General features: G+C 41.9%; 1 protein-coding gene across 3 annotated transcripts in view; it reads right to left on the reverse strand.

Annotated features, from left to right (window-relative positions):
* Positions 1-306: 306 nt before the first annotated feature.
* The window catches only part of TOX (thymocyte selection associated high mobility group box), a 309,777-nt gene continuing 287,588 nt past the window's right edge, over positions 307-22,495 (reverse strand). For all 3 annotated transcript variants that reach the window (XM_058699652.1, XM_058699651.1, XM_058699653.1), the window contains 4 exons: positions 22,327-22,407; positions 9,024-9,401; positions 1,642-1,793; positions 307-1,310 (listed from right to left, as the gene is read on the reverse strand). In XM_058699652.1, coding sequence (XP_058555635.1) covers positions 1,274-1,310; positions 1,642-1,793; positions 9,024-9,401; positions 22,327-22,407 — 648 coding nt within the window. In that variant the 3' untranslated portion in view covers positions 307-1,273. The remainder of the gene's footprint in view (positions 1,311-1,641; positions 1,794-9,023; positions 9,402-22,326; positions 22,408-22,495) is intronic.

Consider the following 22,495-nt stretch of genomic DNA (forward strand, 5'->3'; position numbering starts at 1 on the left):
AGCAACCCTTTTCGGAGAGAGAACCCATCTGTTTAGTCTTGGAGTTTGTGTGACGTTTGGGGCAATTCTCTGTTACAGCGTACGAAGAAAGAGAGTTCTTAAATATCAGTTTTTCTGTTTGCATCAACCAAAGAAATGTAGAAAGAAGGATTGGTGACTTTAATTTGCTGCTAAAATGAAAAGTAGGTTTGCTTTTATTCATGTCACTGTAAAAACTAAATAATAAAGTATTCACACCAAGCGTGAATTTTTTTTTTGCCAGCAAAAGTTAAAACATCAAAGAAACCTCTTTCGAATACTAACAAATTTACTTACAAACACCTATATTTATTATTTCATAAATAGGCGCAACAGGTTCCATAAAAAAAGATTAAATACAGACACAGTATGAAGAAACAATAATACAGAGCCATATGTAAAGGTTATAATTTAGCTGTTTCCAATCTGTTTCTGCATCTAATAAAATACCAGGTAAGCATTTGGCAGTTTTATACATAAAAGGACTTAAATGACATTTACTAACCATTACACAAAAAGTGATACAAAAAAGCAATTTTTCTGCAGTACAAAATAAACGTGTTTGCGCTTCCCTTAACACTAGTTTCTTTCTGTCTGGTCAATGAGACAAAGCCAATTTGTTTTTAAATTAAAATCATTTGGGAATACGTTTTTTTTTTTTTTCAAATATTTTGAAAATATAGAACTATTAGTTGTTTTAAAAATGAAGTAAAAATATGAATGTTTGCCAATTTAACCCCTATTGTGAAATTAATCAACTGGAAGGAGCCAGTTTCAAAGTACAATTTAGCTACAAAAACATTCACATTTTATACTCTAGGAGAGTGTGACATAGATGCTATTTACAAACTTGCTATGATTGCTACATCAAGCCATTTAAAAAGTCTTTAGTAGTTTCATATAAACACCCATTATGAAAACCAATGGAAAATCCAGGACTTTTTACCCGAGACATCTACAGTTGCTAAGGCAGTTACTATAGCGTAGCACTTCACAGCAAAAAACCAACATAAAATCTGAATGGTCCAAATTTCCTTCAGGGAAGAAGAAAAACAATGTCCATAAGGGATTAAAAAAATAAGAAAGAAGCATGACTATTTCTTCCAGAGTGGGTGACCCACAAGCTCAAATGGTCCTAAGTGCTTAGCAACTTGGATTTTCTAATAAAATGGAGAACTGCCTTGACTGTACAAAGCAATCCACGGTGAAGAGACTTCCCTGAATTCCTCAGTGGAAAGAAGAGGTGTTCAGACTTTCAGGTGAGGTACAGCGCTTTGTCCCTCTGCATGCCCCTGTGCGAAGAGAAAACAGACACGCCGTGTCTTGTCGGAAGGCTAGTGCTACGGGCGACCGTGGGGGAGGTTCGTCTGTTTGTTCTAGCTTGAGGGATGGGGCTGGGCCCTGGGAAAGTATACAGTTAAATGGAACAGGGATCTCAGTTTTTAAGCCATCTTTCTTCTTCCCGCTTTCTAAAAGATGATCTGGTTAGAGTGGAAGAGAGCCAGATCATCTTTCAGAAAGCGGGAAGAAGAAAGATGGCTCTTGCCCTCTACTCGGGAGCAGGGGACACCAAGCATGCTATGAGAGCTGTCCACCAGCAGGTGGCGATGACCCGCCACTTACCCACTACTGCAGTAGTCGTTATTCCAGTCCACCGGCTGGGCGGGAGGGTTTCTGCACCCAGAACGCACGTACTCCATTGCTTGGGTGACCACTTGTGCAGCTGTGGATGTAGGATTGATTATAGTCTGATAGTCGGGTTGAAGAGTAAATCCCTGAAAGGGAAAGCAAGTCCACAAATAAGGATCAAAGTGCCTTGTTAAGAAGGGGAGGCCGTAAATATTTATCCATTGTTTGCAAACACACTAGTGCCTTCTTGCTGGTGTCTTTGCAAGGGCAAATGTATCCAGAGGGCCCAGAAAAATTAAAACAAAGGTAGAAAAGAAGTGCCCACAACCCTATTCTTCTTACCTTTCCTTCATTTAACCACGTGTTAGAAAACCTTTAATTACACTCTTGAGCAGATAAATTGAATTGAGGAACAATTTAAAATATGGGGAAGCCAACTCAATCAACACAAAGCAAAAGGGTCCCTCGGTTTATGTTTTCTATCAAACCTAAGGATACATTAATAGTTAATCCCCAGAATATGCAACAGAATCTCTTTTGAAGGATTCAGGCAGCAGGTGGCTGAGTGTTTTATTAGACTACACCTATTCACATATTGTTCTCAAAACCCGTTTTCTTCATTCAGTCACAAAGGGACCATCTGCTTCTTCTTTTATTTGTGCTTCTTCCTCAGCTAAAAAATTTCAACCAAAGCTTTTTAACAGTTGTTGGACTAATATGAGGAAAGAGATTCAAAGCAACTTGCCATGGAAAACACAGAGAAGGAAAAGTGTAAGACGGAGCAAATATTTTTTAATTGAAAAGTCTATTAGCTGCCAAATAATAATCGACTTCAGGAAGATTCTTCTTAATACACTGGTATGGTGAAGTGTTGACTTTTAATCCTTGCGAAGCTATTAAAAATTCAAGGACAGACTGTCTGAAGCATATAGCTATATCTGGTAAACAAAAAGCATTATACACTAAGATTTATTTTTAGCTTATCTGGTGAATTCAAGAGCAGCATAAGCAAGCTTTGCTGGAAATGACCAAAAAAGCAACTTAATTAATCTCGTGGTTGTCTCTTTCTGCTGCAGATATCATGCATGGTTTTTAACCACTGAAAAATCAAGAGATTTAAAAATGAATCACTCCCTATTTACTTGCAGGGAGCTTTGGAAGGCATAATATTGAGTTTTTACTGTTTTTTTTTTTTTTTTAAACAGCAGAATGATCAGAGGATTGATTTTTAACTAAGGATATTTCCTTAGACCTTGATTCATGTTTTAGTGTCTCGGGTAAACACTCCAAGTACCTATTATCAAATGTCTTCAATTCTCCATTTTGGTTTTAAGATACTAATTTATTTTCCATTCCAATGATAAAGACTTCAAGCCAATGTCCACACCAACTCCCACCACAGCCGTAGATGAAAGACAAACCTTTGGATGATTAGAGGCACACCATTAAAAAGCAGAGAATTCAGCCAGCCTGACTACTCGACCTCACAGGGACTAAAAGGAACAGAGTATTTTCTCATTTAACAACTGGTTTGTGGACAATAAGTATGTTTGTGCAGACACCACCTGCAGCTCAAAGCTATCAACATTTTCTAAAATAGGAAGGTGAAAAGTTAAGAGGTATAACTGGATGTTTGTGTCTCCAGTCCTTTCCAGGCTGATTTCCTTTCTTTGTCCAGACAGTGCTGTATCTCTCACATGAGGAGTCCCACTGGCTTTGATAAAATGTATTCACTGCATTATGGTCATATAATCTTGTCTTTACGGGGGTGACCGTCCAGCTTTCTTGACTTCTTTCCTTAGTGTCTGGTATGATACGGGGCAAACAGCAGGACAAAGCTCCTAGAGAGAGGAGCCTTGTGTTGACTTCCATTTTAGCCCCTGTCATAAGGGCTCTGCCCATGGGGACTTGAGATCAGAGGGTGTTTTCCCTGCTTACTGGATATTCTCAAGGCCAATCTGTAGTAGTGGCTCAGTAAATCATCTTTTCCAGTAAATAAAATTTAACACAGGCCACCATCGGGAAGGCACGTGGGTGTGTAAATGTGTAAACGCCAGGGGCTTTCCTATCATTTGAATGTAAAGTTCTCCATACTGGATTTTGGCACAACCGATAAAACATAACCTAAAAGTAAACAGGTGTCAAAAAAAGAGCAGTTGGAAATATCTCGAGTTAGTTGAAGGTATGGAAACATAACGAGAGAGCAAAACACAGAAACAAGCCAACTGCCTTCCACCTAAGCCAACACAATCAACAACAGAAATCACCACTGCTTTATTCCCATCCAATGAGAATGGTTCTTCAAGGTTGGGTGAGAGAATATGAGGAGAACGCTACTCCTCGGGCTGTTAGTTTAAGATTAAATGGGTAACTTCAGGTTATAAAACCCAAATTAGGTGTTATCTACGAAGTTCAAAGATTTCAAAGTCAGCCAACTTGCATGCCTCAATTTAAGAAGATCAGTAATGGGGCGCCTGGGTGGCGCAGTCGGTTAAGCATCCGACTTCACCCAGGTCACGATCTCGCGGTCCGTGAGTTCGAGCCCTGCGTCAGGCTCTGGGCTGATGGCTCGGAGCCTGGAGCCTGTTTCTGATTCTGTGTCTCCCTCTCTCTCTGCCCCTCCCCTGTTCATGCTATGTCTCTATCTGTCCCAAAAATAAATAAAAAACGTTGAAAAAAAAAAAAAAAGAAGAAGATCAGTAATATCAAAACAAGCAAGGATCAAGAAAAATACAGGCAGAGCCTGGAGTAACATTCTTTTACTTGCTTTCGATTTGGAAAATGAAACATTCTTCTGAACACTATAGAGAGAGATGCTGAAGTTGAACCTAGAGCTAAGTATGTTTTTACTATTGATGTAAATATGAGACAACAATGATGCTACACATTTTTGGAAAATGTTTGCTTAGCGGCCTAATTAAACAAGGCTGAATATTTTGCATTTTAATGCTCAAGAGAAAAATCACCAACTGTTTTGTAGCATGCCTGGAATTGTAAATTTCATTTTCTGGTGCCAGATTGAAATAAAAATAGAAAACGTGATAAAGATTGATTTGATGTCAGAAGGGACATTTGCTCTTTAATTAGATTTCTGTAGCCCTAGTGGTTTTGTTGTTCTACCAAAGCAAGTCCTAAAAAGCCTGTAGCACAACCGAACAGTGATCCTCATATCCACACTTTACTGGGAACTAATTTCATTTCCTGCCTGTCTGGAGAGGTATTTTCAACAGGCATCAATGTTTTTGTCTTCACAACTGATTTATTCATCAATCTCAATGTGATTTTTTTTTTAAACCTTTAAATTACACCCAAATCCTAAAGCAGCTGTTTATTACACGAGGAAATTGAAAATCTGTCTGTGTGATATCATACAAAGATTTTTTCTTAAGGTTATAAAGGAAGTTGACAGATATTAATGATTTTTTTTCTCGTGACCTCATTCGACAATACAGTGAACAGGAAAAAAAAAAATAAAGGAAGAAAACTGGACCAAAAAAAAAAAAAAACGAAAAAAAAGCAGGTCCATGGGCTTGGTGTATAAAACATTGTTCTAGGGAAAAAAAATGAAACTATTTTTCCTGGTGGACTATGTGATTGGTTTTGTCGGATATATTCATTTTCAGAAGGAGAGTGAAATAGGTAAAGTAATACTGAAATACGAGATTATATTAAAAATACGGTAGCCATTAACTTGCTTTCTCTTTCTCTCTTTTTCTTTTTTTTTTCTTTTCCCATTTGAGTATGTGAACACGGCCCCCACACCCAGGAAACAAGACTCTTCAGGATACAGGTGGTTTGGATGGTGAATCGGACAGGTTGAATTTCATCCGCAACCTGGTTCTACAACTACAGGCTAACGACCGACTTTGAGAACTTGAACACTGGCCTTGACAGACTGTTGTGATGGTAATAAATTGCGTGACATCAAGGGTGACAGACTTTTTGATCCTGATTTTAGGAGTATCGAGTTGTTGGGGCTGCTGGTCTCCCTACCCTGAAGATTCTATTCCGTTTACCTGCCTGTGACTCTGACCTCAGCCCCCATGCCTCTCCCTCATTCACCGTGCTCCCCACTGGCCTCCTTCCAGTGTCCTGGACCAGCCGCGCTCCTCCCCAGGAGGGTCCTTCCAGCTCGAGCCTCAGAGCCTCTGTTCCCTGCTTCTGCCCCCTGCTGGTTGTCCCACCTCCACTTTCCACCTTCTGATTCAGAAAGGCTGCTTTCTCTTCTCCCTTCTTGGCCGTGTGAGCCCTCCATAGGGGCCTCCCTTACCCACTGCAGCCGAAGGCTCTGCTATTTCTCTACCCAGCCCGCAGCCTGAATTCCAGTTCAGTTTTTCTCCCCCCGCAGGATCTTATTACCACCAACACACCACAACCGCCCCCCAACTCTGATGTCAGCTGCGTGGGGGACCGAGGCCTCATTACCTGTCCTCATTTATCATTCAATTTCCAAAGGCTAGACAGTGCCTGGCACGGGTTAGGGGTTCCATTAATCTTTTTTGAATCAATGAAATAAAAAAACCCTAAACTTCCAAAGAACCGAGATTCTACAAACTAACCTATAATTTCTCCTAATATTTGAACCCTTCCGTTACTCTTTTTTTTTTTTTTTAATTGCTCATTTGTTCACCTGCCCAGTCAACAATTGTTTCATTTCACCCACCATGATCGAGTCATTGATAAAAGGCATTTTAGTCACTGTAGTCTTTTGGCTATTTACTCTCCGTTTTGGGTGCATGCCATTGTGTCTTCTATTATGAATGTAAATTGAAATCAGGTCCTCCCATCTCAGTAAGAACACTTTTTGAGATACACTAATAGAACTGACTTAAAGATTGATGAATAACGTGTCCAATGTAATCTGTTCTATTTTTTCCTATCCAGTTCTGATTCCATGTAGAAAGACAAATCTCCTGAGTTTTCACATGTGGCCCTTATGTAATTCTGAAATGTTTGAAAACTACTCAGGATCACAGCTAGCTCATCCGAGGTGTTTGTATGAATGCAAAAAGGAACCATCTGAGTGGGTAAATCAGAAAAAAGGGTGTCCTCTCTAAACAGAGCTGTAGCCCTCACCTTGGTGGAGGGGACTGTGCTTTCTCTCTCTCTTTTTCTCCGAGAAGAAACTGACCTGCGGTAGAGCATCATGAGCAGAACGTGAGCCCTCAGCCAGGCAGCACCTTTGGCAGGAGTCGACCCAAGGACGCAAGGTCGTGTTCCTCAAACCATTCATTCTTTATGCAAACGCCACTGGCTCATTAAAACGCAAGGGCACCCAAGAGTAGCCCTTCTATTGTGAGTGATGACTGATAGAAAGGGTGGAAATTTGACCTTATGAATGTCACTTGCCAGTCACAGACACCGCTGTGGACAAGTATGATGGTAGGAGTTGGCTTTTCCCCAGTCTTCTTCCCTAGTGAATCAACGACTAGATTCTTGAACATGGGTAATAAACCATCAGAGCTTTCTCAATATCTTTGGCGTAGGGCTCAGGGAAGACTTCAGTCAAGAGGTGAGTCCATTTGCTATTGCCATTTTAATCTGAGAACGAACTAGAATTTAAAGACTCTCCAAATTCTTAGGAGACACAGGCTTTCTAATACAAAACTGGTAATAGTCTATAAGAATGATTAAGAGTGAGGCGTGCCTGGATGGCTCAGTCAGTTGAGCTTCTGACTTTGGCTCAGGTCATGATCTCGCAGTTTGTGAGTTCCAGCCCTGCATCGGGCCCCCTGCTGTCAGGACAGAGCCCCGCTTTGCATCTTCTGTTTCCCTCCCCGCACCGCCACCCCCCCCCCCCGCCAATCTCTCCCCTCTCATGCTCTCTCTCTCTCAAAAATAAATTAAAATGAAAACATTAAAAAAAAAAAGAATGATTAAGAGTGAGAGGCAGCAGGCCTAGCATTTAAGAATCCGGGCTGTGTGGCGCCTGGGTGGCTCAGTCGGTGAAGCGTCCGACTTCGGCTCAGGTCATGATATTGCAGTCTGTGGGTTTGAGCCCCGCGTCGGGCTCTGTGCTGACAGCTCAGAGCCTGGAGCCTGTTTCAGATTCTGTGTCTCCCTCTTTCTCTGACCCTCCCCTGTTCATGCTCTCTCTCTCTCTCTGTCTCAAAAATAAATGAACGTTAAAAAAAAAAAAATTAAAAAAAAAAAAGAATCTGGACTGTGATTTCTGAACAGAACCGGGTTTGAATTCTAGCACCAACATTATGGGCATATTACTTAACTCTGCCAAGCTTGAGTTTCCTTGCTTATAAAATGAAGATAATGCTAGTTCCTGCACTATAAATTTTCTGAAATTAAGGATAAGTTAAGGCAATATATTAAGGTTTGCTATTGTCAGCTCTCAGGAATCCGAATATATAATCATAATAATAAAAATAAATTTGGGGCTACATATATTTGATTCTTCTTTCTGTCTCCTCTCCACCCTACTCTGGTCTGACTGTAGACTCCAATTCCACAGAGGAATCAATTCTATAGATATCAATTCCAGATATCAATTCTGTAAGAAGCCTGAGTTCACATAATTAGTTATTGCTTTGGAAACTAGAATAGAGTCAATGGCTTATAAAAGTGCTAGCTGAATTTGATGTGATTTGTAGTTTTTACCTTGGTCTGTATTTTCAAAGCAAGTTTTCAGGATTCTTGAATGCTTTATATTTAGTTTCATTTGTACCATGTGATCCTCATCTTAAAATTTTCCAATAACACCAAATCCTAGAGGCACACTTGATTTCAAAGAAAAGTCAAGCTAAGATTGCACACAAGCGGGTTCAATAATTGGGGGAGTAGGCAGAGAGGCTTTCAAACTTCCTGTGTTTTCTGATTTATGCAGCAGCCACATACCCATTTTTAAATAAAACACTGGTTGAAACTTTCATTTCTTCGTACTTTTAAGGCTGTGCCAATTTGATATTTCCGAATATCGAAAAACGGTGGGTCTGATTTCGTTTTGCAGCATTCGTGGGCCTCAGCAGGCATACCCGTCGAGACTTTCCAAACAATTTTTTTTAAAGGTAGATTCCTCAGTCCCCAAGAAATCTTTAACAGTGTTTGGCATCTCAAAATTATAAACGTACTTTACTCAAGGAGCAGAAAACAAGGAGGGTGATTAGAAGTGCGATTTCTAGAGATGTGGTCGGAAGCCAGGGGGTGATCATGGAAAGAAGCCATGATCCATTGTTGTGATCATGTAATGCTGCCCAAACTCACCGCCTGTAAGTTATATTTTTCAGAAATTGGTCGAATACCTTCCGTTTTCTCTCCATTCAACAGAACGGAACACATATGCCCCTCTACCCCTTTCGCTGCATGGACAGACCCCCACCCCCCAGCACTTCGGAACAAGGGGAGTCCAGGGTGTGGGCACCTACCTGCTGCATGGTCGGTGAGTGTAAGGCCTGCATGGGGAGCTGGTTCCCAAGGGGCTGCTGCATGGTGAGTGGCTGGGGCGGCTGCATGTTGAGATGCTGGTGAAGAGGTGGACTGATCTGGAGGGGAGGAGGGGGGGACACGGCCATGTTTGCTATAGAGACAGTCACTGGCATTTGGTTATTCGGCTTGGGGGCTATGCTCCTTGGGAGACTGGGATGCATGGCAGTTAGGTGAGGATTCATTCCTGGTTGTTGGTGGTAGTGGGAACTTAGGTACAGAGCTGAGTGGGCCTGGCTGGGCCCATGGAACACTGACGGCTTTGAGTTGATCAGCTGAGGAGGTTGAGAGGTCTTGACGTCAACAGGTTCACTGTAGCTCTGTGGAGGAAACAGACAAGAGCGGAGTTCAGAGACGGGTACGCAGGGTGTTGATTTCCATTAGCAAGACGCTCTGTGAGTGCATTTGGGAACTTCCACGTGAATCAACACCTGTTACTATTCTTGAAAAAAAATTCTTTTTAATGTGTATTTATTTTTGAGATGGAGTGCAAGCAGGGCAGGGGCAGAGAGAGGGGGACAGACGACCCAAAGTGGGCTCTGTGCTGACAGCAGTGAGCCCTGGGTGGGGCTCGAACTTGTGCACCGCGAGATCATGCCCTGAGCCAAAGTTGGATGCACAGCTGACTGAACTACCCAGGTGCCCCAACACCTGTTACTATTCTTGACTCTTAATCGAATTTGTAATGTGATTTATGATTTATGCAAGACTGAGCTTAATCTTCCTCTTTGTGGAATCTAAAACAATCTCCGGTGACATTTTTTTTTTTCCTTTGCCTAAATGCAAGCTCTAAGTTGGTGACTTTTCTCATCACGCAAACAAAGAGAAAGATGAGGGGCAGGATGGATGTGATCAGTGCCCTAATAGAAAATACGAGCAGAGCTCACTTGGAAAGTAATTCAGTTCTGGACTTCTTCCATTGATTGTATGTTTCATTTTTTTATTTTTCTCTTTTATATTCTTAAGAAGCCTTGGCCTAGATATTTGCACAAAGAAAACAAAGCTGGTTGATGGAAATGAAAACAGGAAAAGGAGTTCTAAAATACCTTTCTGAAGTCATATAAAGCCACATTAATATAGCTTCTAAGTAACCATAGAACTCATCTTGATTTTTAAAAGAAGTTTGTGATGAATTGTCCCCCTTAATGAACTGGATAAAAATAATCTCTCAGAAATTTTTGACTCCATTATAAATTAATGTAATTTTGCCCTAATTTTTTTATACCTTCATAAAGCCATTCCCTAATAATCTTTTCATTGACTTAAAAACTAGACCTATCGGTGAGAGCTGAAAAGAATCAAGAATTAACCCTGAAGCGTTTCCTCTTGGGCAAACCTACCTCCTACTTTTGCCGAGAGGAAGAGGCTGATAAAACAAATGGGGAAAAGTAAAACCAGCTGGGAAGAAAAATGCTACCGTGTCCTGGAGAAAAAAGTTGTTTTGTCAAAACAATGTCTTGATGTTGCAAATATACTTATTCTGCAACCTTGAGATCACGCTTATTCCATTTACGGGTCAAATGAGTTCTTGTTAGTGTCAGTGAGGCAGGGTCCTTCCGAATCCCACAACACGCAGCACCACCAATGGACCAGCACGTTAGGGACACTGGTCGTCACGCAGGGTGACGCGAAACGCCACGTGCGAATTTCATTTCACAAGACAGCCTCTACCACTGCTCACAGAGCAACTCATTTTTCCCCATTAATGTAGGAAAATTAAATGAACACCACAACGAGAACCATGCTGCGTATGTGTGCAGACTCAAGGAAGGTAGGTGGGGGGAATGAATGGCCAGAGCCACATATTCTCTCCAGAGAAAGGACACAACTGACACCTGTGAAAAATACAAACCATGGAAACCTGGGGTCCCGGGAGGCTCGGAATTCTCCACGTAGAGTGCACAGTAAGGTGCCCCCAAAGAATTCGAGCCCCTCCAAGAGTCCTCTCATAATATTGATCACTGTGTCCATACTGATGCTGCTTATGAAATATGAACAGACATTCAGACTCCCTGTCTTCGGTGTTAATATTTAAAATGTCAAGAATTGTTCACCAAAAATTTTCAAGGGCGCCTTTAGACGAAAGCTTTGTTAAATGCGGTCCCTAAAAGGCGTTTTCGGTTAAAAAAAAAAAACGACAAAAAACACGTAAGTAGGGGTTTTTTTTGTTTTTCCCTTCTGCTTATTATGTGTTTACGGTGTGCTTGTGTGGTTCAGTCATCCGGGCAGTGGTTTCATCGTGTTTCATGGCCTCTTCCTCAGTCTACCGTAGAACGGCTAATTTCATACGTAGTCACATACTCCATCGACTTCCTCCAGGAAGAGAACTCTTAACACATGATAGGCGTCTATAAAATTTAACACACGTGAGTGCGTCTTTATTTCTTGCTTTATGGATGTTTTTAATCTAAATAGAAGAAAAAGAAACTCACGTTTCCCCTGGTATCAAAACTATGAAATCTACGTATTGTAAAATGTTTTCATTTTTATTTCTGTGGCCAATGATCATCTCGTTATCAAGCGATACGGCACACGCATAGATACGTAGCCTGAACTCGTACGCGCCCGCGTGTGCACGAAACCAAATGCACCCTGGAGCGTAGGACATGTTGCTCAGACATCATCAGACACTCACTCCGGGAATTACAATAGTGGAAGTAAGTCCGTACATTTGTGAAATTGAACAAACTTCAAGAAATAAACTTTGCTACACATAGAACAGGAATGCCTCACCCTGGTAAGCACGGATGCTGAGGCAGCAGCGGGGCCGGCTTCATGGGCCAGTAGCTGGTCCTGCTAAGCAGTTCTGGGTACTATACCCACTTCACCCCTTGACACATGCAGTTGCCAAGTCTTAGGGGGGATTCGGGGAAAAGTAAGTGTCTTGTAAAAAGCAAGGTTCCGGGGCGCCTGGGTGGCTCAGTCGGTTAAGCGTCTGACTCTCGGTTTCGGCTCGGGTCCTGATTTCACGGTTCGTGGGTTCGAGCCCGAGTCCGGCTCTGCACAGAAGGTGCCGAGCTGCTTGGGATTCTCTCTCTCCCTCTCTCTCTACCCCTCCCCCACTTGCACTGTCTCTGTCTCTCTCAAAATGAAATAAACTTAAAAACAAACAAACAAAAAAAAACCAAACAGACAAGTTTCCATGATCAACAAGGGAACGAGTGCGTGCCTTCTCAGAACCTTCAGAATGCTAATGTATGTTGTGAATCTCCAACTGAGTGCCACAGAAACCTTCTTTTCTCAGTGGGTCATTTCATGAGAATAGTCTTCAATGGAAAACACTGGTTCAGAGGAACGAATAAATTACACATACGTCTTTAAAGTGGCAAATAGAACTACATTTCAATTTAAATAGTCACTTCTTGCCTGAAATTTAAACTAATTTTTGTTGCCTCAAAATGCTTACTTGAATTACATAATCCTGGTATATTATATTACACTAATCCATAGTTTCATGTTTCCTGGAACACGATGTGCATGGTGAGTTTCACGTTCTAGGTTAAGGATAGTGACACAATTTCTAGAATAAATTAGAAAGCTGGTAGCTTTCTAATTACAGCCCAGAAGAGCTACGGAATGTACTGGTTGTCTTCAATAGGAAAAGCAAAATAAACAATGAACCAAATTCTCCTGAATTGCACCTTCTCTTAAAAAGTTTATTTATTTATTTTGGGGGGGGTGGTGGCTAGGGGCAGAGACAGAGGGAGAGAGAGAATCCCAAGCAGGCTCTGCGCTGTCGGCGCAAGCCCAACGCGGGTCGATCCCGCAAACCGTGAGATCATGACCTGAACTGAAATCAAGAGTCGGAGACTTAACGGACTGAGCCACACAGGCGCTGTCCCTCAGCCTTTTGAATAACAGCATGTGGTCCACCATCTAGAGAGATGACAGAAAGACAGATTCAGAGAGGACGATCTACAGCCCTCGGTACATAGAGTCCAACCTAATTGGAGACACTTTTTGCCAACCTCGTGAAGACTGGCTTCTCATGGTAATTAAACACAACATTTTGTCTCCCCAGCCATTTATTTGTCATTTATCTTCTCCACACTAAGGCATGTAAAGATCAGCAATGCTAAACCTATTTTGAAATAGTGCTTTTCATCCCTAGAAGGACTCTCTCTCTGGGCAAACAAATGAGACAGGTTCCCCAAAAGGATGAGCCAGGCAACACTTGAAACGTAATTTTTAATATGGAGGGAGGAAGAATTTTGAGCAGTTCTGTTTTACCTCTGCTTTCTGAATTGTCGAACGTGAGAAGATAGATAATGCGTCTAGTGTCTGATGTGTAGCTACGTGCCTATGCATGATAGGCGCTCCAGTAGAGGCTCTCTGCCTGTATTCCCTCTCTAGGACAACGTCTTGCATCATCAAGAAAAGCATCTCTGACCCCCAGAAGATCAGATCGGTCTTTTCCGCTCTCTTCTCTGCTGTCAGCCTGAACCATACCCTTCTTGAAGTGACGAGAAATTATAACCCTCTGTCCTTTGGTTATGTACCCTGCCCTTAAATTTTTTTTAAGTTTATTCATTTTGAGAGAGAGAGAGAGAGAGAGAGAGCAAGAGCAGGGTAGGGGCAGAGAGAGATGGAGACACAGAACGCGAAGGAGGCTCCAGGCTCTGAGCTGTCAGCACAGAGCCCCGACGTGGGGCTCGAACTCACGAACCACAAGATCGTGACTTGAGCTGAAGTTGGACGCTCAACCGACTGAGCCACCCAGGGGCCCCTTTACTTCTGATTAACTGTTATTCGGACGAATACAACAAAGTGTCTATTAATTACAGAGCTCTTTTACTGCTTTGGAAGATAGGTAGTAGAATAAGTTCGTTTCCCATAGCCAAGTGCCATGAATTCATAATCTGATTAAATGGGAAGACGAAGAAATCATAAATTGAATCTACTCTGTCATTTTCTTCTAATTAAACTGAGAGAGCAAGGCTACAATTTTGCAAATCAGTTAGATTGTTTATAAAGGGCTCTATACCTACCATTCATAAATCCGAACTGTTTTCCCATACAAACTAAATAACTTAAATTTGCTTCCATTTTCAAACACACTAACCACTTTTCTTTAGCGGTAGGTGGTTTGGGTAGGTCACCTGGCAAATGTGATTTTACCACTGTATACACAACTGAAAATCAACCCTTAAATCTGACACTTTCATGAGAGGAACATGTTTTTGCTCTTAATTTCTGAGTAAGTTCTATTCCTTCTTTGATTTTAGACCACTGGTTCTGAAAGATGTTTTCCATCAGCAAAATGAGAGTGTGTGTGTGTGTGTGTGTGTGTGTGTGTGTGTGTGTGTGAACAGAGACCTTTTGGGTCTTCTCAGTAGAATCTTCCACAAGGGATACAACTCTATGAACCTTAAGATACTTCTTATTAACCACGTTGTTGATTCCTGAGATAGTTTCAATTTCATTTATTTTGTACAAAGTAGATAATACTGCACAGTGTATAAATGCCCCCATTCTGGGATGATAAGTGTTATAGAAACGAGAAACTGACAAAGCAATTGTTATTTAAAATAGCAAAGTATAAACACAAGACATAAAACTCAGTGGAAGCAACAATATAGGAGTTGTTGAACCAAATCAGATTAATAGTCCATCTAATTTGATTCTTGTTTTCAGCACTGACCAATACTTGATGCGCTGGAAATTAAACAGGATTTATGCACCTACTCAATTGTGCATTGTTACTTTTGAAAGGAAAATTCTTCCTGGTCCTTGCAGGTGATTAACTTACACCCTGAAGCATGAGATTTTATTATCTTTAAATCACGATCTGGGCTTACAGAGCTGCAAATTTTATGTTAACAGTCATAAAATAATCCATCCCATTGTCAAACTCAGACCCAGCGTTTGTCTCAATAGCTCTCCATGGCATGAATTCTAGAAGTTATTTCAAACAAAAGAAATCATTCCTTGTGAATTTATTACCCTTCTGTTGAACTGAGTGTTGTGGCTCTTTACTATTATTGGTCATGGCAACAGAGAACTGTCCTAATTTGATTCAATGTTGTCTTCCCCTCTATATTTTTATAAAAAGCTTCCATTGTCCGCTGTACAAGGTAGAAACGAAATCTCCTATCTGATGTGTGGCCTTAAAGTCATGACTCAGATTACTGTTATTTAACATACCAGAGAACACATTCATTCAAATGTTGTCTCCTTCCCGGCTGGCATTTCTAAGAAGCTGTATGCATATCCCAAACAATGCTGCTCTTACTTGGAATATTTGGGAATTTCCCTACTGGAATTCTCTTCAGAGCCAGTGGGACCCTGTTTTACATATCCTCAGACAACTCTTTGTCTTTTGATGGGGAATTTGATTTTTGGAAACAGCTAATCGTCACTGGAAGCCAAGTCTGTGGGTTAGATCTGGGTGATGTTTGGGGAAAAGAATGAGGTGTGAAAACAATGTAACAAGATTGATTTTCTAACGTGGCTCATACACTTTTCTTGACTGCAGTTCTGAAAGACCAGTTTCAAAAATCTTTTGAATTCTGGGAGCAATAATAAAAGAAGTTTGTAGCCTCCCAAAGTGACTACTTTGAATGCAACACTCATTTTGGGAATACAAATGCTGGTCTAGGTGGTAAAATGAAACTAGTTCCATTGCTTTAAAGTTAGACATTATTTTCAACATAATAATTTAGACCCAGGTCTAGGAATTCCCAAGTCTATGGAAAATCTATATACCCTTAAGCTTTACTTAATGGCCCAACTCAAAATGACCTTAAATGGCATATTCAAACCAGGGAGCTCTAGCCTTCATAATCGTATATATTATTGGTCGTCAAACTATTAGTCTCCCCTGACTAACAGCTCATAAAGACCATTTCAATTAGGAAAGCTGGGTAGATGGGCTTTTAAAATATCTCCATCATTTCTTATATTTATAAAAGGATGTCTCCATGAAGCAAATTTTTCTTATTTTTAGGTCACTTTTGAAATTCCCTTATGTAGGGGCGCCTGGGCAACTCAGTCAGCTAAGCGTCCGACTTCAGCTTGGGTCATAATCTCACAGCTTATGAGTTCAAGGCCCGCGTCAGGCTCTGTGCTGACAGCTCAGAGCCTCGAGCCTATTTCAGATTCTGTGTCTCCCTTTCTCTCTGCCCTCCCCCAAGCGCACTCTGCCTTTCTCTCTCTCTCTCTCTCAAAAAAAAAAAAAAAAAAAAAAAAAAAATTAAAATTCCTTTATGTCAAAGCAGCCTTGCAGACAAATTGAAAATCTGACGCAGCTGAATTTTCTATCACACACAAACTCTGCACACCTACCAATACATGGAAAATAAAATTGACAATAATAATAATAACAATAAATGGCTGGTATTTATTCAGTGCTTCTTGTGTTCAGGCTCCTGAATCATGGCATTTATACAGTGTTTCTATATAAACAGGGAAGCCCTGTGATGTAGGTCCTGCTGTCTGTCTTCTCTGCTTAGCAGGTGAGTAAATTGAGAAGTAACCGAGCAACGTGCATGAAGATCGGAAGTCAGAAGTGGGAAGCCTGGAATCTGAACCCACACCTACTTGCGCCCAGGCCTTGGGGACTTTGCTGCCCTCTGAGGACTGCCCTCTCTCTCAGTGTGAGGCTGGAGGCACTTTAAAGAACCCTGAATAGATTTTCCGTGATGCCCCATGCCTTAGAGCTCTTCTCCCATCCTCATTTATAAACCTCTGCTTCCTGCCTTTAAAAGAAATTATGTGCCCAGCCCGTTCAAGAGTTTAGTAAGGCCTTGCTCAGATCGAATTCCTCCAGTCTGAAACGCTGTCTGTTTCCCGTTCTAGAGTCACAGAAAACGGGGGCACAGGTAATCAGAGTCCTGGGTCTAATGCCCGTCACGGGCTTGGACAGGCCTGCGTCTTTGTTTCTCAGGCTTAGGAATTTCCAATGCTCTCTTCTCAGCTACTGCCTTCTGCCCCTTTACCTTTCAGTCACGTTTATGACTTTTTCGTCTGAAATGTCGTCAGTTTCCCCTCCTTTAAATTATAGAGCCCAAAATGGCATAAGTTATTCCAGGGTCTGACCGGTGTCGTTTTTGCAACACTCTGTTCTCCCGTTCACGCCTTCGATCCCAGGGTTCTTGCACGGCAGAGTCGCCCCCGGCTGGGTCCGTCACCTGTCCATGGGACCAGGTGAAGCAAGTGAAGGGACAGCTGGAAAAGCCTGATATGGAGCGAAGCTTCCCAAACACTCTGTGGGCCCTAGATTCCCCTGAGGGTCTCTGGCCAGTCCCTGGGGTGCGGGTTAGGGGGGGCGGTGGGAGTTGGCAGCCTTTTAAACCTTGTACCAGCACCCCACCTCAGTTAAGTCATTGCAGCTTTGCTCTCAGCTGTCTACTACGTAAGGGCTGGCATACAGTTTTCTTGGGGGATGACAAGAGGTTGTAGTTCTAGAGGCACAAATATTTGATGATCACTCAGGATAGAAAAAGCCTAGAAGCCTTCGAAAGAGACGGCGAAGCAATTGAGGACGGTCTGCCTCTGCCAGCCTCTCGTCTCTGTGGGTGGATCATTTAATCTCTCTGCCTAGAGACCATCTAGAAAATGGGCTAAATATTATCTTGTAGGTTGTTAGGAGAAGGAGGAGTAGGAACACCTGGAAAATGCCTGGCCTCATATGTGACACACAGAAGCTACTCGACAGCAAGACGCCTTTTGTATTTGTGTTATGATTGGAAAAGATTCAGTATCTTGCTGACGATGTGTCCGTGTTATCATTCTGAAGTATGAAGGCTAGAATATTTATTTACTATGACTGAGTGTTTTTATTTTTGGTAGATGTCAATTTTATTCAGGCCCAGAGTCACGATAATTAATATGCCGGATTAGAAGGTATATAGTATATTTAAGCTGGAACATAGTAATTGGGAGGAACGTTGCTCATCCTAGGACTCCGTTTTCATAGGTGGGGCCAGCGTTAACGGGCTGTTTCTATTTTTGATTATGTTCCATAAGAAGCAGCCAACTTTAGAATACAGTCTTCAAGCTTTTCAAGTACGGTGACATATTTCACTTTGATCTGTGTTCATCTTTCTGCTCTCAGCACCAAGGCTTGTGCCTGACGTGGAGCAGGTCTTGTGCAGCCCTGGGTGGGCTTTTGACCTTGGCTGCAAAGTAGCAAGGGCAAGAGCTATCGGTCGAGGGGAGCGAAACCCTATCTGGTGAAGTGAATGTATTGCAGTGAGAACACGTACCAAAATGCGTAGCTAGGGAGGGGTTAATAAAACTCGCCCACGAGAACATAGACAATAAACACGATGCTGTGGTTGATGCAGTTCGTCTTTGACAACAATGACGTTAGAAGTGAGGAGGTCAACGCTGTGCCATGACTCGTGGGGAAGGAGGTGGTTTAAGGGAGCAGGTCAAGCATATACTGCTAGGCCCAGAGCAGGGATTGAGGACGGTAAAGGTCAACTCTGGGCTTGGGCAACTTGTTGCCTACGTGATACTTTTCCTCTTTAGTGAAATGTTTACGGCCGAGCATCCTTTGAGGGATAAGGTATGGGGGTTGAGAGAACACGTTCGCATAGAGTGATGTTTTAAAACTCTAAATCTGATTGCCTGTCCTCTACTGACGCCCCTTCGGTGGCTTCCTTCTGTACTGAGAATAAAATCTAGCTCCTTTCAGTGTTCTGCAAGGTCTCCGTGATTCAGCCCCCGTCTGTCTTCCTGGCTTCACCTCAAACCGTGCTTCCTCTCTTCATTCAGCTCCAGCCACGCTGACCTCTGACTCCAATTCAAAGAGACATTTCTGTCCCGGGAGGCTTTGGGCTTGCTGTCCTGAGGCCTGGTGGGCTTTCCCTCAGGCTCTCTCTGTCTTGCAAGTCCCTGGTCTTCCTTTAGCTCTGCAAGGTTCCCTCTTCAAAGAGGGCTTTGTAGACCACCCTATCAAGTCCCTTCCTTTATTTCCTTCCGAATGCTTAGATTCTCCAAGATCTTGGTCATTTATTAGTTTACATTTTCGCTATTGGTCTCCCGGACAAAAGGTAAAAGCTTCTTAAGTTCAGGGGATATATCTGCCTACTCTCCACTGCGCCCTCGGAGCCTGGCACGGTGCTCGGCCCAGACCACATGCCCGGGGAAATTTGCCAAATGAATACATGAATGAGGGAATGGGGACAAACAGAGCTCGGCTGGTGTACTGTGGTTACTTGGAATTGTGACTATTATTATCATGTAGCATTTTATGATTGCACCTTTAGATCTTTCAGAATAGGGAAATAATTTATAATATGTAAAAAAATTATAACACTGAAAAAGTGTACATGTGCATACGAATGGCTATTATTTTTCCTTGTCACCACTTAAAATGGAAAAGAAATGGTTTTTTATGTGTCTGTGTACAATGGGAAGGTAGGTTGGTAAATTTCCCATACGTGCCTGCAAGGTTACGTTGCAAATATCCACTCACGTGTAACATCAGAGAGCCATTCCTTCTAACCTGGAGAGGGTATTTGTAATTTTGCTGCAATTTGTATACACACAATAGATAGTTGTACATAAACAGACATTCAACCGTTCCAGCAAAATTCCTACCGCCAAAGAGAAAACACACACACACACAGACACAAAAACGTCACAGTAAGCTGTAAAAAAAGTGCTTGGTTTTTTAAATGTAGAAATGGCAATTCGCAGCGTTTATATAAATTGCCGTATACTGAGGGTTGCAGCTCTGAGAATGAACAGTAGGAAAAGTTGCAGTGATGAGCAAATCTGAGGACACTTGTTTTGAAAGTAAAGGCTTAGTCAGTATTATGGCATTCTGGCAATCTGCATAACATTAACCAGAGCGCTTTGTATCGGGATTGAGACTTTATGTATTGATTTTCTCCTATGTAAGATGCTCTGACTAGAATTCTATTTAACATCCTCAAAAAGAAACTTAGGTGAAATAAGGAGAATTCATTTTTTTCAAAGTCCCTCTTATGTGTGGGGCATATTAATCTAAATAATATCAACATGACTATTTCATCCAATGGCTGGATGGATCCACTAATTTGTAACTTCTCTTTTTTTGCTATTGGACCTAATATTTTGTACCTCATTTTTTGGCTATAATTTCACGCACATTCTGTGAATCTATAAATATACAGAAGTGGGAGATGGAATCAGCAGAAAATATAAATATCTTCAAAAGGAGTGAGATAAACTAGGAAGTATGAGATCCATAGTGAGAGAGTACAGGAGAGCTGGAAATTTTAAGGTTAAATAACAAATAGTTCACTTTTCCAAAGAAGACATCCAGATGGCCAACAGACACATGAAATGATGCTCAACGTCACTCCTCGTCAGGGAAGTACAAATCAAAACCACACTGAGATATCACCTCACGCCAGTCAGAGTGGCCAAAATGAACAAATCAGGAGACTATGGATGCTGGCGAGGATGTGGAAAAACGGGAACCCTCTTGCACTGTTGGTGGGCATGCAAACTGGTGCAGCCGCTCTGGAAAACAGTGTGGAGGTTCCTCAGAAAATTAAAAATAGATCTACCCTATGACCCAGCAATAGCACTGCTAGGAATGTACCCAAGGGATACAGGAGTGCTGATGCATAGAGGCACACGTACCCCAATGTTTATAGCAGCACTTTCAACAATAGACAAATTATGGAAAGAGCCTAAATGTCCGTCAACTGATGAATAAAGAAATTGTGGTTTATATACACAACGGAATACTACTTGGCAATGAGAAAGAATGAAATCTGGCCATTTGCAGCAATGGATGGAACTGGAGGGTATTATGCTAAATGAAATAAGTCAGTCAGAGAAAGACAGATACCATATGTTTTCACTCCTGTGTGGATCCTGAGAAACTTACCAGAAGACCAGGGGGGAGGAGAAGGGGGAAAAAAAGTTACAGAGAGGGAGAGAGGCAAACCATAAGAGACTCTTAAATACACTGAGGGTTGTATTGAGGGTTGATGGGGGTGGGGGAGAGGGGAAAATGGGTGATGGGCATTGAGGAGGGCACTTGTTGGGATGAGCACTGGGTGTTGTATGGAAGCCAATTTGACAATAAATTATATTAAAAAAAACCCAAAAAGCAAAAAACAAGCACCCCCCCTCCCCAAATAGTTGAGCTTTCCCACAATGTCATACCTTTAGAATGTGAAAAACAGAGTTGCCTTAGAACAAGAGTGGAATGAAATTTCTTATGCATTTGTTTTTTGCATTCTCTTTTGTTTTCTGCATCAGTGTATTCAGTAGATATTTTCCCTGATGAAAAACTAATTCATACAATTGCTTTAGAGCTGTGGGAAGGGGGTGGATATTTGTGGATGAAAGAGAGTTTTTGTAGGTGAATGGAAGGAAGGCCGGGGCCCCAAGCCACACTGAGCCAAGTAATAGTCAAATTTGGACATGCTATGACATCCTGTCCAGCGCTTACAGATTTCAGTCCCGTCTCTCTGAGGTGACCTGCCTGAGAAGTCTATGAGGCAAAACACAACTTTGATAATCGGAGACCAAAGAGACTCAATCCTTGAGTATTTATAACAGAAGGGACCAGTATTTAAGATATTCTGAAGTATACATTTTTTTAAGTGGCATTTTCATTTTCAAATGAAATGCTGTGGTTTATTTATGTATTTATTTAGCAAGCTAACGTCCTAATGATACTGTGATGAGGCTAGAATTTAAGTCAGTTGGCATCTCCTCGGCTAAGGCCAATGGGATGGGGTGTGGGGGAGAGGGCAATTTCAGGGGGGGATGTGGAGGAATAGGAAGTTGGCTCAGGATTAAGAGTGTGTTGTGGGGCACCTGGGTGGCTCAGTCGGTTAAGCGTCTGACTCTTGATTTCCACTCAGGTCGTGATCTCACGATTCATGGGTTCCGGCCCCACATCGGGCTCTGTGCTGACAGTGTGGAGCCTGCTTGGGATTCTCCCTCTCCCTCTCTCTGCCCGTCCCCAGCTCACACTCCCTCCCTCTCTCAAAGGAAATAAATAAACTTAAAAAAAAAAAAAAAAAGACTGTGCTGTGACTAACGCACAGAGCCAATGATCAGCAAGTGGACAATATCTCACAAAAGGCCCAGAGGATGCCACTCTGGTCTTCCTTCAGGTATGAACAAATATTTCCCCCACAGATAGCTTTGTTGAGGATTTACTTTTTCTTTTTCCACAAAGACGATAGCGCAGAAATGCTAAAGTGATCTTTTATGCTTTTAAATGACCATCATAGGCTGCAGTAAGATGGCCACACTCCATCACAGTACCACACAATTGCGTGTTACCTTGGATACAAGGCTGGCTCTGTAGGCTGCTAGTTGCTTCAGGTACTCCTTCTTAGCAGCCTCGGTTTTCTTTTTATAGACCTGTAACAACAACAAAGAGTCTTAAATTAGAAAGTGCATCTGCTTTTGTTTCCAGAGAACTACAATGCAGAATGATAATTGCACGCAC

The sequence above is a fragment of the Neofelis nebulosa genome, chromosome 14 (genome assembly GCF_028018385.1).
Source record: "Neofelis nebulosa isolate mNeoNeb1 chromosome 14, mNeoNeb1.pri, whole genome shotgun sequence".
Lineage (NCBI taxonomy): Eukaryota > Metazoa > Chordata > Mammalia > Carnivora > Felidae > Neofelis > Neofelis nebulosa.